At 42.5% G+C, this 19,008-nt stretch overlaps 1 protein-coding gene across 1 annotated transcript; it reads left to right on the top strand.

The window, feature by feature from the left end:
* Positions 1–1,530: 1,530 nt before the first annotated feature.
* On the top strand, positions 1,531–3,730 carry NHLRC1 (NHL repeat containing E3 ubiquitin protein ligase 1). The gene has a single exon (XM_043975969.1). The coding sequence runs from the start codon at positions 1,766–1,768 to the stop codon at positions 2,966–2,968; it is 1,203 nt and encodes a 400-aa protein (XP_043831904.1). The 5' UTR covers positions 1,531–1,765; the 3' UTR covers positions 2,969–3,730.
* Positions 3,731–19,008: the final 15,278 nt, after the last annotated feature.

The following is a 19,008-nucleotide window of genomic DNA, read 5'->3' as shown; positions in this document are numbered from 1 at the left end:
AGGGCGACTCTGGGGCACCCTCGGCCCTACCAGCCAGAGGGGCGACGAAGAGCCAAAGGGACTCCAGACCCCGAAGAAGGGCCACCGATTCCCAGGGATCCTTTCCGGGGAAACACCCCCTAACACACACAAAGTGGTGAGAGGGGCTGATCAGGGCCACTTCTGAGACAGAAGACAGCGCGGCCAACGAGGGGGCCAGGACCCTCATGGGGGTTGTTAACATGCCAGAGGGTAAGGAGAGGAGGGCCACGAGGACTGCCAGCGGCTAGGGTAACCCCAGAGAGCAGCACTCACCACCCCCTTTTCACCCTTGTGAATGATATGCTTCTTCCCTCCCGCCTCGGAGGCGGGAAAAGAAAGTCGAGAACCGGGTATGCTAGAGAAGGTAGGCAGCTCCGAGGTTGGTCGGAACCAGGCACACACCCCTTAAACTCCAGACCCCAAGAGCCTCAGAGACGAGCGAGCCCCCACCCGCCGCCAGCAAGAGTAGAGAGCAGCGAAGACCGGCCAGACCTTGGTTGGGACGCAGTGGTGGCACAGTGCCGTCGGGGAGCACACCAGAGACCTACGGTGTTGTGGGGCGGCAAGCAGCCCGACTAAGCCCAAAAGTCGTTCCCCGACTCTTCCCCTCTGGCGGGCAGGCGGGCAGGCAATCGGTGGCCACACTATCATCAAAGGTGGAGGCACGGGGGAGGCGAGGGACCTGCACCTGGCGGGCAGAGCCTACGGAAGAACCCTCTACTGCCAGAAGAGTGCGCTCGACGCCTGGCAGAAACATCTTCAAACCTTGGCCATGGGACCAGAGGATCCGAGAAAGAGGAGCGGGGACTAGCATAGACAAAACCCGCACCGAACGTGGCAGGGGGAGAACAACGGCACACACACAGCCTTCGTGGCAGCGGAGGCATGGGCTTCCCTTGCTCTCTTCGCTTACCCGCAGAGCGGCAGGCCTCCTGACGGCCGGAGGAGACAGAAGAGGGGGGTACCTAAGTCCACTGGGGGGGGGGGGGTGTTCCCGGCCACTGGGAGGTATCATGGAAAGGCGGTGGCAAAGCAGAGAGCCCGCCGGCCACATCCCAAGACCAGGCTCTGCACACACAACTCACCACTCGCCATCGGGAACCTCCGCCATCGTTGGAGGAGTCAGCCCAGGGAGCAGGGCCCGGTCCAGTCCGCTAGAGCAGGAACCGCCACTCCCCCACCCGCCTGCGTCCCCCCGCCCCCAACCCCCATCCCACCCCCAGAGCCAGGGCAGTAGGGGAAGCCAGGAACAGGCACTAGCAACATCATACGTGGCTCTCAGGTCCGCAACAGTCTTAACAACCACAGCTCTTTAGCAGAGGGTTAGCGGTTCTACTTCACCTCTTGCAGAGTGGGTTGTTGCCTAGAGCACTCAGTTTCCTCATTTGTACCCAATAAAAATAGGATGACAAATTCTGCTTTTAGGCTTTCGCTAGAGGGCAGCAGGCGGCAGCGGAAAGCATTCTACGAGGCAGGTCTGGACCGCTTCTGACGTCGTAGACCCTGTGACATTCCATCGCTCAACCCACAGAACTGCGTGGGGACAGCGTCACACAGCCGTGACGTCTGGGGAGAAGCAGACAAATACAGAGGCAGAGGCAGAGGCAGAGCCAGAGAGACAGAGGCAGAGGCAGAAGCAGAAGCAGAAGCAGAAGCAGAAGCAGAAGCAGAAGCAGAAGCAGAAGCAGAAGCAGAAGCAGAAGCAGAGAGACGGAGAAAGAAGGACGCACTCCTCCGCCTAAAGATGTCGACCCAGCCTTCCAGTCATTCGATTGTGAGGGCGCTGTTCAGGGAAATCGAGATGAACCTGATGGAATGCAAAATCTGCTTGGAAAAATTCATCCCTGAGCGACAAGATAGGCTAGACAGGCGGAGAAACTTGTTTTGCCGCCATGTATGCACCGGTTGCCTCGTGGCGTTGGCGCAGCCCCAGGCCCGCTCTTCGGAATGCACCTTCTGCAGACAAGAGAGCACAGATCCTAATGCCTGCCTTCCGCTGCTGCAGTTCCGTGAGGGTCTCGGTCCCATACTGCGCATAATCTCAACTGCCCGGGCGCTCACGCCACAGCCGCCGAGGTTGAGGTGGTTCCGCGCTCTAACCTGCATCCAGTCCTTTGGGGGATGGGGAAGCCTCGTCAACCCTACTTCGTTTGCTTTGTGCCCGAGGTCCGGGAAGGTGGTCGTGGTGCATGAAGGCAAGAAACGAGTGAAGATTTTTGGCCTAGATGGAATGTGCATCACAGAATTTGGAGAAAAGGGGGAGAAGCCCCATAGCATTCAGTACCCGCTGGGCGTTACCACTACCCCCGATGGCTACGTGATCCTCACTGATGCTGGGGACCACTCCGTGAAAGTGTTTGATTTTTCAGGTCAGAGTAAGCTGATCATTGGAGGTCTCTTCTCTTTGCCCTGGGGTGTGCAGACCACTCCGCAGAAGAAAATCTTGGTGGCTGATGCTGGGGCGGGGCTGCTTCACCTCCTGGAGATTGACTTTCAGGCCGGCGCCCTCAAGAAGGCGGAGAAGCTCCTGACTCATCTCTGCAATCCCAGAGCCCTTTCTGTATCTCAGATCAACGGGATAATCGCGGTTGTCGAGCACCTGATACCCCAGGGTACCTGTCCTGTCAGCACCAGAATCCGAGTGTACAGCCCTAGCCTGCAGCTTCTGGGCCAGGTGGACAGTTTTGAACTGAGCCTGTTGCATCGTTCCCAAATGGAAACCTCTGCGGTCACCGTAGATCACCTGGGGAACATCATTGTGGCTGATACAACTAACCATGCTGTTGTGTGTTTGGGGAAACCTCAGGAGTTTCCCAACATGATGCCCGTTATTACTCAAGGGCTTTCTTACCCTGTGGCATTGATTTGTGGGCAAGATAATTCTTTCTTTGTCCTAGACAGCGGCATCCATGCCGTAAAAATGTACAAGCCTGATAGGTACTTCTAAGGCAGATAAATTCACATGCGTATATGTATACTAATTAAAAAATCTAATTTATCTCAATTGGATTTCACAAATTGAAAACCTTAAAGGAGCTTGTGATTTCATCTAATTGTGCTCTTGATGAAATTACTATTGGCCTTGCCTTAAGCTAGAAAAAAAAAGGCTTATTCCAAAAAGGCAGGCACTATGTGTTCTTTTGTGTCGTACAATATATTTAACAAATAGGTATTAGTTGCTTAGTTAGCTGCTGGAAAAGGTCTGAGCTGGCAGCCAGATTTTTCACATATTATAGAACTCTGTGTGTGTTAGTAGCCTGAGATACCTGTGTTATGGTAAGAACTATACAGTACAATGTAACCTTAACTTGCTATGTTGTTATGTTAGAGGCAGTTAGGTGGCCTAGTGAAAAGAGTGTGGAAGTTGGAATCAGGAAGACCTGAGTTCAAATCCAACTTCAGATAGTTACTGTGAGACACTAGCAAGTCACTTAGCCTCTGCCTGCCTCAGTTTCCCGATCTGTAAAATAGCACCTACATACCATGGTTGTAATGAAGATAAAATTAAATATATTCAAAGTGTTTTGCAAATCTGTAAATGCTAGTTGCTATTATTGTTGTGTCACTTATAGAACTATATATTCAAGGTAGAAAAAATAGAATATTTATGTAAGACTTTTGTTGTTATTCAGTTGTGTCCAACTCTTTATGATCCCATTTGGGGTTTTGTGTTGTTGGGTTTTTTTGCAAAGATACTTAAGCAGTTTGCCATTTCTTTTTCAGCTCATTTTACAGATGAGAAAATGGAAGCCAACAGGGTTAAGTGATTTGCCTAGAGTTATGCAGCTAGTAAGTATCTGAAGCCAGATTCAGCTGCAGGAAGATGAGTCTTCCTAACTCCAGGCCCTGAATCCTATCCACTGCCACCCATATGGGTATTTAAAGTTTTTATAAAGCCCTTGCCTCATAGCAACCAAGACATAATATTACAAAAGAAACCAATATATTGAAATAGTTACTACATCAGAAAAAAAGTTTATGGATTCCAGGTTAAGGACTCCTGCTATAAGGCAAGCATTACTATCCTGTTTTTTGGTGAAGAAATGGCAATTCAGAGAGATGATAATTTGCCTGCAGTAACATATCTGTTAAATGTCAAAGCAAGCCAAGTCTCCTGGCATCAAGTCCAGAGTTCTCTCCACTGCTTTGTGTTACCTGTTTACATAGTTGGATATTTTTGACTTGAAATATGTGGTATTACAAAACAATTTATGAGTGTGGTTTACTCTATGTGAAATGAAACTTGTGTTTGTTGAAAAATTCTCAAAAAGCTCCACTTATCCTAAATCACTGTTCAAGGTATTCAATAAATACTTATTGCATTGCATCAAAGTCTGGACTACTGTTGCAATTATTTAACTGAAGAGGGGAGAGGACAGAGCTTCTGAGCCTAGAGTGTATGGGGGGGTGGGGGGTGGGGGGGTCAGGGGCGGGGTGGTGGGGGTGGTCAGGAACCTAAAAGGTGGTATCATGGATAATGTATATAGACTACTGGAAATTAACATTTAATTATCAGATATGGAGGAACAGAAATTAGTCTTTTTTTGGATCAATCAATAAACATTTATTAAGTGTCTACTAATTGATGACAGGCACTGTGCTAATCACTGAAAGGGGAAGAAAAAACAAGAAATTTCCACACCTGATCAAGAGGGCTTTAAGATGTAATTTTATGAGGGATGGATAAAAATACTCATGTAAAACTGTAGGACTAGATACAATGGATTGAGAAAGAAAATGAATATCAAGCAAAATTCCCATAATTCTTAGGAGAAAATAATAAGAAAAATGTTCAAAACAATAATCCAAGTGTCATATATCTGTATTACCAATTTTTAGAATATAGGTGAATAAACTAAGAGAACTTGGCTGAGGAAAAATATAATCCAGGGTAATGAAGGAACAAGTATATATCATTGAGACACCACTGTCAGTAATCTGAGGAATTACTGAGAGAGGTATTAGAAGATTTGAGATGTATAAGTGTGAGAAACCCCATTTTAAAACTTCTGGGATTCAGCGTTGGAGAAGTATCAAAGGTCTTTATATTCTCTCCAAGATGTGGGCCCTGAGCCATTTTATCCTTTAACCCAGCTGGCCCCTCCCTTCTTTCTCAGTTACAATCTGCTCAGATACTAGCACCAAAAGCTAGCCAATCCGAATGCAGTATAGTCATGGGGGGGGAGGGGGAATAACCCTCTAAACTCTTCCCCCATGTGACCAGCCTTGGGTCCCTAGGTCTGTCTTTCTGTCTCTCAGTCTCTCTCCTCACGTGATCCTGGTTTCGGGGGAGGGGGAGGAGAGGATTCATTAGCATTTCAAGCACTCCCTTTGTTCCCAGCCAAGCCTGAATCTGCCTCCAGGTGTTCCCCGACAGTTTCAATTACCCTGAGGGTGGGGCCCACATTTGCCACAATGAGTATGGCCCTGCTTTTCAAAACAGTAAAATAAATTGATTCTGGAAACTATAAAGTATATTATTCACAAAATTCTAGAGTGCTTTATTCCCTCTGATCCCAGTCTGAGTTTCCAAATTGCTAAGTACCTACTGATTGAATTGCTCTGACTCTGACATCAATCAGCTCTTTGTTCCTCCTATTCAGTTACTTCTTTATGGACTATTTGACTGGGTAATTCATCTCTGTGCCTTGACTTTGGAGTCCCCATATTGTACCTGGCTGGTGTCATCTCTTGAGTGCCCTAATACCTTCCCCCTATTTCAGTTGTATTTCCTAGCACTCACTTCAATTTTTTCAACCAATGTACCCTAGTATTCTCTACTCTATAGCTGACCAACATGGATTTATTGATCATCCCAAAAGGACCTCTGTTAGTACCTACCAATGTGAACTTTGAGCTTCAATTCAATTATACATGTATCAAGTACTTACTTGTGTCATGGGGAAAAATAGGGTAGGGGGTTTGGGACAGGGATAGGGGTTTGGGGAATTTAGGAATTCCTCTTTAAAGAATTACACCCTCTTGCACACAAAAGCAATTAGGATAAGATAGTAGTTTTTTTAGGGACTGGGGAAGGGAAGGGAAACCAAGAAAGAAATCATTGGACTTCTCATGGGGAGAAAGGCATGCCACAGAGCATGGCTCTGAGACACCAATCTTCCAAGCAGGAGACAGGCAGGTACTTACAGAGGACTGATGGGGGTGACCATCTGACTGTGGAAAGTTTCCTTATTGAGAGAGGACCATCCCCCACTGGTGGTGGCTGCAGGAGTTGGGTAAAGGGTGGCTTCAGATCTCAAGCCATCTCTCTCTCTCCTCCTCCGGCCACAAAGGCAGCAGCCACACCTAATATTATCTCCCCAGGGGTGGAGAAGACTGGAATGAAGGGTGGGGGTCTCAGAGCTTGCTCCACTGCCATCCAGTTCCACTTATCTCTTTAGGTGTGTCTGTCTTTTGGATTAGTTTCTCTAGGAGAAGTTTCCTTGATGTACCCCAGAGAACTTCTGGGGTGCTCTGGGCCCATAACACTTGTGTAAGCCTTCTAGCCTTTCAGCTCAGTTCTTGATATACCCATTCCTGTGCCTTGAGTTAAGAGAGTGGGAGGAAAAGCTAATACACTTGATCACAGAATTAAGATTCAAGAATATTTCAACAGGCTGGAAGGAGGGGCTGAAACTAACAAGATGAATTTCAAAGGAATAAACATAAAGTCCCTTACTAAGGGTTAAAAAATTAACTTTGATTAATGTTGGAGACTTGGCTCCCTGGAGATTCCTTCAGGGAAAGAAAAATAATTCAAGGTTTTTAAAAGCTCAATATAGATCGAGTGATGTGTGTGATTGCTAACACAATCTTGGGGTTAATGGAATCAAGTATCCAAATCAAGTTCTGTGCCCGTTAGACCTCATCTGGAGTAGCATATTTTAGGTGCCTTATGTGAGAAGGGACACTGATAGACCTTAGTGTCAAAGGACTGGTAAAGAAGCTGAAATAGAGACCATTTCAAAGGAAGAATCAGTGAAGAAAGGATGTTTAGTCTGGAGAAGAGAACTATAGTTTTGTTTTGTTTGTTTTGGGCAGGGGGTGGAGGGGTCATATGGGAGTGGAGGGGTCATATGGGAGTGGACACACATTGTTATCTTCTGAAAATTCTGGGACTATTTTCAGGAACAGGAATTAGACTTACTTTGTGGATCTCCAAAAGGGGGAAAAAAACAGAATTGGATATTGTAAATCACAGTGATAAGAGAAAACCTTCCCAACAAGAATATTTAAAACTAGAATGTACTGCCTTGTGAAATAATGAATTCCATCTCAGGGGATGTCTTCTAAGGGAGGCTACCTGATCTATGAAAGATTCCTGAATTGGCTAGAAGGTTGGAAAATGAATGACCTCCAAAAGGACTTCCAATTGATTCTGAGATTCTAACCCAACTGGCTTGTCATGGCTTTAGTTAAGGGATGGCTAAGTGGCGCAGTGAATAGAGCATTGGCCCTCAAGTCTGGAAGACCTGAGTTTAAATCTCACCTCACTCACTTGCCAGCTGTGTGACATCTTGGGCCATCTCCAGTCATCCTGATCTATGTTTTGCCACGGGACCCAGACGGTTCTGGAGGAAAGAGTGAGGGGTGGTGACCTTGCCCAGCCCTCCTTCACTTAAATCCAATTCAGTCTAAGTCATGACTTCAGGTGATGGTCCTCTTTGAAAATGAAGGACAAACAACAACAAGCTTTGGTTAGCAAATTCCTATCACATGAGTTGTGTTGTGGTTTTTATCTGAGAATACTTATAGCCATATTTGGACCCACACGTTTAAAATATAAGAAGAAAAGCATTTGTACAGAGATAGAACATTTTGGAGTATTTATGAGTTCTTCCTCTGGATTTAGATAGCAGTTAATTTGGGTATTTATAATAGTCAAAATGACTTATTTGCTCAAAGTTGTTCTTAAAACAATATTGCTATTACTGTATACAGCGTTCTCCCTTCTGCTTATTTCACTCTTCATTATTTTGTGCAAGTCTTTCCATATTTTTCTAAAATCAAGGAGCTCACCATTTCTTATAACACAGTAGTATTCCCTCACAATCATATACCACAACTTGTTCAGCCATTCCCCAATTGACAGGCCTCCCTAAAATTTTCTGTTCTTTGGCACCATAAAGAGAGAGCTGCTATAAATTTTAGAGTATGCAAGTTCTTTTCTTTTTTCTCTAAATGTCTTTGGAAATAGACCTAGTAGTAATATTGTGGGGTCAAAGGGTATAGGCAGATTAATAACTCTTGGGGCATAATTCCAGATTGCTCTCCAAAATGGTTGGATCAGTTCACAGTTCCAGCATCAGTGAATTCGTGCAATATATATATATATTGGAATACCAGGTTTGTTCCACCTGCCCCACCCCCACCCCCCTTACATTGATTATTTAGTTGTAAATTAGTGTAGTTTAGTTGTAGTTTGTTAGTGAGATGACCTGAGAAAGAAATCCTTTGATCTTCCTTAAGGTTCAAAGGTCCCATCTGAATTAGTTGATATAATTACTTTGTAAATTAGAGTTGAAGCTGCCCCTTCAGTCTGTATATGGAAGAACAAGTAAGGGTTCTCTGTTTCCTCTCAAGCATTAAAGCTCACTCCAGTAAAGGGTCAGGGGAACAAAGTTTGAAAATTAAGATAGTTCAATGGATTTAAAATACTCATTCAACTTGAATTTAGTAGATAGCACAGAGTCAGATGATTTCAATTTAATCTAAACCACTTTACCTTTTCTTTGCCAGAGAAGATTTATTTGGACAACTGATTCAGAGAAATGCCTCTCTTTTAGGGATTTTTCTCTGTTGCAAAATATTGAGTTCTTTCATATCTGACTGCTAAATAACTGTGCCTCAGTGGACCTGTTCTGCATCAGTTCCTTCATCCTAACTATAAGGGGGTTCAACTAGAAAATCAATGAGGTTCTCTTTAGTTTTGAAATTCACTGTTTCTGTGATCCAAAAAGATCACTTAACGCATCCCAATGAGGGTGTCCATTTTGGCAAAAGATAATTGTATTAGGGGCAGCTAGGTGGCGCAGTGGATAGAGCACTGGCCCTGGAGTCAGGAGTACTTGAGTTCAAATCCGGCCTCAGACACTTAACACACACTTACTAGCTGTGTGACCCTGGGCATGTCACTTAACCCCAATTGCTTCACTAAAAATAAATAAATAAATAAATAATAAGAAATAAAAATAAAAGATAATTGTATTTCAGAATTAGGCCAGGGAATTCTGAGGCCTCTTCATTTCCTTTTTATGTAACTGTGTGCTCTGAGGATGTATTATTATTATTGTTATTGTTATTGTTATTGTTATTGTTATTATTATTATATAGAAACTGAGGGGAGAGAAGGGCCAGGCCCAGCACACTTCTTAGCTAAGATAGGAGGTTTGGGGAGGAGAGAACCAGATCTAATGCAGCTTGCTCAGACCCAAGGCTTCATGAACTAAAAGGGCCCCTCCTCCCACCCAGTCGTCCATACACACCCATCCCATCCTGGCTTCCAGACTTGAAGGATGCTCTCTCCCTGAAGCCCTCCCGCTCCCTCCAGGAGTCTCCACCCCCTACAAACTTACCTCCCTTCTCCTAGGTTACCCCCCCCATCCCCTCTCCCAAAGTCCTCTCCACCATCACCACCACTACCACCACCACCCCTTTTCCAAGCCTCCCCTTTCCTTCCCAGAGCCTCCTTCCTCTCTGGGTAGCTCTCCATGGTAAACTCAGAAAGCTCTTCACCCAGCCCGGATTCTGGCTAACAGATCCCTGGTTACTGCCCCCCCCCTCCACCTCACCCCCACTCCCCGCCCTGCCCCCTGGATATTTTTTAAACTCTCAAAAACATAAGGTGATGTGCTAGCTTTTCATAGGGTATGTCTCAGTGGACAGGTAGTTTGGCCTAGTTGATGCAGTGCTGGACTTGGAGTCACAAGATCAGGATTTAAATTTCACATCTGATACTTACTAGCAGCATCTCAGCAATGTTGTTTTATCTTTTGTAAGGCTCAAACAACTGTAACGTGGCAGCCCCAAAAGCTAATTCAATCTCCACCTGCATTAAGTGAGGGACATAACCTCCACAAATAAGGAGCTGATTGTCTCCCTGTAATCTGCCCTAGTTAAACCACGTCTGGAGTCTTGTGTTCAGTTCTGAATGCTAATAGAGTAGAAAGGACATTGACAAACTGGAGAACATCAGAGGAGATCAACCAAGATGGGGAAGAAGGGCTTTAAAAATCTGTTCCTTAAGAGAATGGTTGAAGGAATAGAGAATATTTAACTTTGAGAAGGGAAGAACCAGGGAGGAATATGATACCCATGTTCAAATATTTGAAGGGTTTCTACAATGAAGAGGAATTATATTTATTCTGTTTGGCTCCAGAGGACAACTTCTTTGTAGGTGTCAGACTTTTATTAGAAATTATTTTATTAGAAATGTTTAGTGGAGCAAGATGGCAGAGGAAAGGCAGTGAGCTCTTGAACTCATGATATGATCACTCCAAAAAACATCCAAATAATGCCATAGGAGCAGCAAAACCCACAGAAGAATGTGCTGAAATCAGCTTCTAACGAAGAACAGCTTGGAAGGTCAGAAGGACCTATGCTCAGACAGGAGTGGAGCCCAATCCCACAGTCACCTTGACACAGATCCAGTCCCAGGAAGGCTTCACCAGAGAAGGAGATCCGCAGAGCCTCTGAATCAGCTGAAGCTCCAGTGCCATCTGTAACTAAGGTCACAGTCTGGTGAGAGGGCTGAGCCCTTGGCAGGGGAGAAACCACAGGGGTCTATGCTGGTGCTGAGGCAGAATTTGGGTTTTTCACCCCTGCTGGGAACCAGGAGGTAGGCTTGAGTAGCAGTGGCCCAGGTAGGGATGAGGCACAGGCTCCTCAGAGCTGACAACCACAGCACACAAAGCTGGTTGATTAGCAAGTTAGTTTGGGGTCATCTACAGACCAGGGAACAGGCAAGGTGAGTGAAGAACCTGCTCCTCCTTAAATCATACCACCTTGGACTTGTGAAGCTTGGGATACTGCAGCCTAGAAACGGTGCCCCACTTTAAGGAGCTAAAAGTCAAATAAAAGAAAGGCAAGATGAGCAGGCAGAGAAAAGTGAGGACCATAGAAAGTTTCTTCAGTAACAAGGAAGACCAAGGGGCACCCTCAGAGGAAGATGTCAATGTCAGGGCCCCTATATCTAAAGCTTCCAAGGAAAATATGAATTGGTCTCAGGCCATAGAGGCACTTAAAAAGGGCTTTGAAGATAAAATTAGAGAGGTAGAGGAAAAAATGGAAAGAGAAATGAGGGAGATGCAGGAAAGACATGAGAAAAAGTCAATAGCTTGAAAAGTCAAATTGGCCAAATGGAAAAGGAAGTACAAAAGCTCTCTGATGAAAATAATTGCCTAAGAATTTGGACTGAACAAATGGAAGCCAGTGACTTTATGAGAAACCAAGACACAATAAAGCAAATCCAAATGAATAAAAAAATAGAGAGCAATGTGAAATATCTTCTGGGAAAAACTGCCAACCTGGAAAATCGGTCCAGGAGAGAGAATTTGAAAATTATTGGTCTACATGAAAACCATGATCAAGGAAAGAGCTTAGAAACTATCCTCCAAGAGGCTGTCAGCAATAATTATCCCCATATTCCAGAAGCAGAAGATAAAATGGAAATTGAAAGAATCCACTAATCACCTCCTGAAAGAGATCCCAAAAGGAAAATTCCTAGGAATATTATAGCCAAATTCCAGAGCTCTCAGGTCAAGGAGAAAATATTGCAAGCTTCCAAAAAGAAAGAATTCAAGTACTGTGTAGCCCCAGTCAGGACAGCACAAGATCTAGCAGCTTCTACATTAAAGGACTGGAGAACATGGAATATGATATTCCAGAGGGCAAAGGAATTGGGATTACAATGAAGACTCACTTACCCAACAAAACTGATCATGATCTTTCAGAGAAAAAAATGGGACTTTAATGAAAAAGAGGACTTTCAGGTATTTGTGATGAAAAGACCTAAACTGAATGGCAAATTTAACTTTCAAATACAAGACCCTAGAGAATCATAAAAAATTGGAGTTGGGAGACATACCTGCGGTTGTGCAGTGGGTGGCTGTCTTGTGTCTGAGGCTGGGTTTTGGCTGGGATCCCCCTGGGTCCAGGGTGGATGCTTTGTCCACTGCATCACCTAGCTGCCCCATGATGATATCTTTAGGTTTAAATTGAGGGGTGAGGGGAATTCACTGAGGGAGGGGAAGGGCAGAGATGAAATCCTACATGAAAGAAACAGGAAAGGGTTTATGAAGTGGGGGAATAAATAAGGAAGGAGCAGGGCAGTAAATGAATTTTACATTCATCAGAAAAGGCTCAAAGACCTTAAACTCATCAGAGTTGCCTCAAGGAGGGGTTAACATACTGTATAAAAAATTAATTATTACCTATAACTATATCTAGCCTGGAAAAATTATATAATTGGATTTATGAAAAATTATGAGTATATGAAAAATGATAAGTTTTGGAAAATTATAATTGGGCACCGTTAAAATGTGAAAATATTTTTGAATGACTAGCCTAATTTGGGGGGGACTAAAGCTGATTGGGGTACTGATTCTGGGACTTGTGACTAACTGGCTATCTGACTGCTGTTAATTTAATCTGGGCCGTTTATAAAGTTCCACCATACTGCTCCACTCCCAAATTGATAAGCAAAATATTAAGAAGCCTCTTAACTAAATAATCAAAGCAGAGTTTATTTATGAAATACTATTTAAAATTAAGAATACAGGGAAATAAAATGTACAACTTGATTTCATTGCGGTGAGTCTCTTTTCACTGCTTCTCTTTCCCACCTGCTGTGCTTGAAACTTTTTTAATACAATAAGGGCCTTAGCCACCTCTCACCTCAGGGTATTCAGGTCCTTTATTCTAACTCCGAGCCCCTTTCACTTTGTAAATCCCCCTGCTTCTAACTTTCCTCTCCTTACTGCCACCGCTGAACCCCTGTGTTTCTCTCTCACTGACCTTCTGTTTGTCTGCTCCATCAGTCTGCCCTCTGTTTCTCTTTTCCCTGCTCCTAGTCCTTTTCGTCTTCTCCTGCCTCCTTGTAGCCCTGTCTCTAGTCTGCTGCGCTTCTTGTCTGTCCAAACTATTGACCGCCTTCCTGAGTCTAACTCCCAGGTCTATATTTCTTTCTTATCTCCACTCAAATCTTGGGGCTTCTTGCACCCACACAGACCAAGCTAATCCGCCAGCCAGAGCTGCAGGGGGGGGGGGGGCTTGCGCTCCAGCTTCACATGCCTCAGCACAGGCTACGCCAGAGCCCAGCATCTCTCAGATACCTCTGCTCAGGTCGGAGGGAGCTGGGGGCTTTTTCCCCCCAGCTGTCTGACCTGGTATCTTATACAACCCATGGGGCTTTTTGACTCAGCTGAAGCTGAGGAGGAGGAGCACCAGCCCCTCCCACACAGAAGAGACCCTGAGGGCCTAAGGCTTTCCAATCTCAGCCCAAAGGTAGGGTCCCCAAATCAAAATAAATTTCCACAATACACACCCAACAGGGTGGAGTAATCTATTTAATCTGGACAGTAAATGAGTCTAATACTCATTAGAACTGGCTCAAAGACCTCAATCTCATCAGCATTGGCTCAAGGAGGGAATAACATACCCATTCAATTGGGTGGAGTAATCTCTCTAACCCTGTAGGAAAATAGATGGGGAAGGGGATAAAGATAGAGGGGCAAAAGAAGGAAGGGCAGATTGGGGGAGGGGACAGACAGAAGCAAATCTCTTTTGAAGAGGGATAGGATGAAAGAAGATGGATAATACAATAAATAGGGAAGAGGATGTAAGGGAAACATTTAACAATAGTAATAATGAAAAAGAGAAAAGGGGGAAAAATTGTACAAAAAATATTTATAGCAACTCTTTGTGGTGGCTAAGAATTGAGAATCAAGGGAATGTCCATCAATTGAGGAATGACAGAAAAAATCTGTGGTATATGATCATGGTGGAATGGTATTTTGCTATAGGAAATGAAAAACGGGATGATCCCAGAAAAACCTGGAAAGACTCATGAAGTGAAGTGAGCAGAGCTGGAAGGACATTGTGCATAGTGACAACAGTATTGTTCAATGACCAATTGTGAATGATAACTACTCTCAGCAATGCAATGATGCAAGACAATCCCAAGGGAATAAAGACAAACCTTACTATCCACCGCCATAGAAAGAACTGATAAAAAGAGCACTTGTGTATTGTACATATATAACCTGGTTGCTGTCTTGTGGGGGGGGGGAAGGGAGGGAGGGAGAAAAATTTAGAACTCTAAACCTTATGAAAATGAATGTTGAAAACTACCTTTACATGTAACTGGAAAAAATTTAAAAATCAAAAAAATAATTGAGTCACAATATATTTTTTAATTTACATCTTTTCTTCCTATTCTAGCTATATTAATTTTATTTATCCAAAAGCTTATTAATTTAACTAATTTTCTATAATAGCTAGCATCAGCTTTGTCTTATATCTTATGTCTGCTTACAAATTCATTATATCTCTATAATTTTCTGTTCTTCAATTTTAAAATGATGTATCTTTTTGAAAATCTAGACCATTTATCCATCTGGAATTTACTGTTATTTTCCATTTTGGGTAGCAGAAGTGCTTTGAATAGAGTTACTTCCCTATTAGTATGTGTTCTTAGATTTATCAAATACTAGAATGCTATATGGGCAGCTAGGTGGTATAGTGGATAGAGCACTTGGGCCTGGAGTCAGGAAAACCTGGGTTCAAATTTGGCCTCAGGTACTTATTAGCTGTGTGACCATGAACAAGTCACTGAACCAGGTTTGCTTCAGTTTCCTCATATGTAAAATGCACTGGAGAAGAAAAGGGTAAACCACTCCAGTATCTTTGCCAAGAAATCTCCAAATGGGGTTTGATGGGTAAAACTAAATGTGTGTGGTTACCCTAACTGTTCCCTTGTGGGGAAAGCTAACTAGGACAACAGTTTAACAGTTTAGGTATTAAAAATTTATTAAAATATATTAGAGGTTAACAAAGAGAGAACAAGTGTCTCTGAAAGAATAGGAAAACCCTAACTATCTCAACCACTCCTGGTTCAATTGCCAACCCCACGAGGTTTAAACCAGTAACTCACAAAACTAAGTGACAAAACCAACTGCCTCTCACACTGCTTCAAGGTGATTGGTTGAGAGTGGTCTCGTGTTGATATGAGGTAAGTTCAGGACACTGAACCTTAGGTCAATCCATGCTCTCACAGCAGGGGCCTCTGGTAATAATAATAATCTCACACTCCCCCCTGTGATCATTAAGAAATAGAATTTCTTTAAATGAAGCAATAACATTACATATACTTCTAACTAACAATGTAAAGGGAATAAAAAAAAAAAGAAATGAGCCACACATTGACAATAACTAAAGGGGGTACTCCCCTTTAGTAGGTGGACATTACAAATAGTGTCTACAATGGCAAAAGGAAAACAGGAAAATGTCCATTCAAGGTTTTAGAAATCTTTTCTTAGATGATTCTTGGGATGTCCTTCTACTGGAAACTTTTTCTAACCCCTCCTATCTCTGGTATTTGTAAAGCACTTAGCACAGTGTGGCACATGGTAAATACTATGTAAATATTAACAATTGTTATTATTTCCCATTTTCCCTATATATAGCTGTTTACCTGTTTTCTCCCCCATTATATTGTGAGCTCCTTGAGATCAGGGGCTAACTTTGTCTTTCTTTGGGACCCCAGCACTTAGCACAGTGCCTGGCATATAGCAAGTACTTAATACATCTTTATTGACTTAATGACTAAACCATCACCTTTTCCCCAAATGTCTTTACCTCTCCAAGAGAAATTAAAGTGTGTGCCTCCCTGTGGAACATTAGATGGAGTTTTCAAAATGGGAAAGGAAGGCATGTAATTACTGTCATGTAAAAACAAAAGCTATCAGTAATATATATTTTAATATTAATAAATTATTTTTAAACTTTTAGAATTAAAAAATAAAATAAAAAGATTGCCAGAAATGAAAATTCAGTTTAAAAATAAATTTTTCATGTGACTTAATTTGTAATCCAGTGAACATGGGTTACTCCCTCGAAGGTAGCAGTAGCAGTATGACTAGGAAGAGAGAAGGTAGATATTGAAGATCACATAGATTTGACAAGGAGTAGGCTCCATCCTCCAGTGAAATAAGTGAACTGTAGGGTGGACTAGGATATTGGAGGAGGGCTAGCTCATAGTAATACTAATAAAATGTATCAGAGATAGGACTTGAACCCAGGTCTTCCTGCCTCTAAGCTCTATCATCTATCCATAATGCTACATTGCTTCTCATTGGTATCAATAACTAATTTAAATAGGGCAGTTTTAAATTGTTCTAAGTGAATGTAAATTATTTTTTTTCTCTTCTTTTTTCCTTCTAGTTTAGCATTCATTGTGATCAGTATACTAATATATTGCTAGCATAACTATATACGGCTAATTAATTGAGAAATAATTCCCCCATCACTAAATAGTCATTTCTAGTCTATTAGATAAAGCTGTATGTTGTCTAAGATCTAAATTGTGGGTTCTAATCTGCGCCCCCACCCAGTCTTGGGGGGAAGCTGGCTAAAATCACTGATAAATTCAGCAAGAGTTTAGGCTTTTAAAGATTTATTAAAATATATATTATAAGTTAGTGAAGAAAGAGAGATTGAGAACAGATTCCTTATAGAATGGAAATACTAGTTCAGATCAAATTAATTCAGTATAGCCAGAGAGAAAGAAAGCAATTTCCTTTCTTAGAAGCCCACGTGAAATCTCTCACCACCAGGCCCATGCCCAAATGACTAAGAGGGCCCCACCCTATTCTCCATCTGCTGCCACACTCGTTTCTTGGACGAAAAGAGGCCCATCCTCAACTGATTCTCCTAGAAGCCATCTGTAAAACAGGAAGCAGTGCTGTCCACACACACAGCTCCAAGATAACTTGGCTGGTAACTTTGATCAACAGTACCCACAAGCAAATGTCACTTCCTGATGCCAAGTCACATGCTTTCTTCTCAGGGCAGAGCTCTGATTCTCACACTTGGAATCCTATCATCTATCTATCTATCTTGGAGGCAATAGGTGTTAAGTGACTTACCCAGGTTCACGCAGCTAGTAAGTATCTTAGGCTGGATTTGAACTCAGTTCCACTTGATTCCAGGCCTGGAATCCACTCTACAACTTAAATGCCCCTAAATATAAATATTGAAAGAGAGTTTGGATAACTTTAGCTAAAAGGGACACTGAATCTTAGAAAGATCAACCCATATTCTCACAACTAGCAGGGGGCCTCTGGTAATAATAATATTCTGACAGGGGTAAGAATGTGTTAAAAATTATTTGTGGTAAAATTTATTGGAGTTTTAGCTGACTCATTTGGGAGGGGCCACACCTGGCCCACCCTGAAGTTATGTATGCTACTGAGGTCAGAAGGAGAATTCTCCATAGGCAGTTTTTGAAGGACCTCCCCTTTTGGGGGAGGGAGATTGAATGCTCATTGAGGGGAGGTGAAGAGTCACTTCGAGAACTCTCTCACCTTTCCTCAACAAGCATTCAATCTGGGACTCAGTCTTCATAAAGTATTGGGAGATGGAAATTGCCTTTTTAGGGTGCTGGGAGATCAGTAAGAAGGTCACTCTAGAAATCATCTCAAACACAGACAAGAAATGCTAATTATATGTTCAATCATAGGAATGATTTTGAGTGTTTTAGAGAAGAAATTTGTTGCTGAATTAAAACAACGTGGTACATGGGGTAGTGATGATAAGATTGTAGCCTTTGCAAAACATAACCAGCTGTTAGGGGCAGCTAGGTGGCACACTGGATAAAGCACTGGCTCTGGATTCAGGAGGACCTGAGTTCAAATGCGGCTTCAGACACTTGACACTTACTAGCTGTGTGACCCAGGACAAGTCACTTAACCCTAATTGCCCTGCAAAAAGACAAAAATAAAACAAACAAAAACAAACAAAAAAAACCCCATAACCAACTGAATGTAATAATTCATCAGTTGAATAAGTCCCTATGGCAAATCTGTGGTACAAACAAAGCTGATACTGAAGAACTCCACATTTTCTACCATAGAGAACATTATGACAGCATTAGAAAAATCAATGACAATTCAGAAACCCTTGCCACTTTGGCGTGCAGAGAATTGGGGAACCAGTTAAAACGATGTGGTATACCCCAAACTCTAGCAGCATAATAATTTAACTTTAACAAGCTTTTCCTTCTACAGGTAAACAACTGAAGCACATGGCCTTGTATTTTGGCCTACCTCAATCTCCCCCACCCCTTTCCCTTCCCCATACTTAACCCTTGTTCCTTAAAACTGTCTTTTTTTTGTTTTGTTTTTGAAAGGCATTGGAAAGGCCTGGAGTTTCAACACATACTTAAGTTTCCTCATGAGCACAAAAGGATGCTTAGCAAACCTTTTGCTTTTTGTTTTTGGTTGTTTTTGTTTTTGTTTTTATTTTGGTTTTGACTTTTGTTTCTTTTGCTTTATATTAACTCAATTTTGTAAACTAAGTGAGTTTTCAAAGATATTTTAAGTATATGCTGTGGGGCCATGGGGCCTCAGAAGCTATCACAATTTTTTTTGAGAGAACCATGGGTTTGATAAGTTTGTTTATGGGATTATGTTTTTTTTAAAAGGGTTATTGAAACCAATTGCTTGATTTATCAATGAACATATTGAATATTGAGTCTTGCTGATTGAAGTTTTATTTCTTTTTGATAAATTGATTATCACTTTAAGTATCAGTTATTGTCATACTAGATAGAGAATTCATGTACAAGATGACATGTTTACTTGCTCAAAGAAGATTATGTAATAAGGTCTAATATTATCAGCTATTTACATTCATTTATCATTTATATGTCATTATACTCTGGGTATGGTTTGCATTTATTGTATATATTACAAGTATATCCTCAGTTAT

Source organism: Dromiciops gliroides, chromosome 1, assembly GCF_019393635.1.
Source record: "Dromiciops gliroides isolate mDroGli1 chromosome 1, mDroGli1.pri, whole genome shotgun sequence".
Classification (NCBI taxonomy): Eukaryota; Metazoa; Chordata; class Mammalia; order Microbiotheria; family Microbiotheriidae; genus Dromiciops; species Dromiciops gliroides.
This window is presented reverse-complemented; position numbering and strand designations above follow the sequence as displayed.

Excerpts from the sequence above, each read along its gene's own strand:
- NHLRC1 (XM_043975969.1), top strand. The coding sequence starts at position 1,766 with ATGTCGACCCAGCCTTCCAGTCATTCGATTGTGAGGGCGCTGTTCAGG.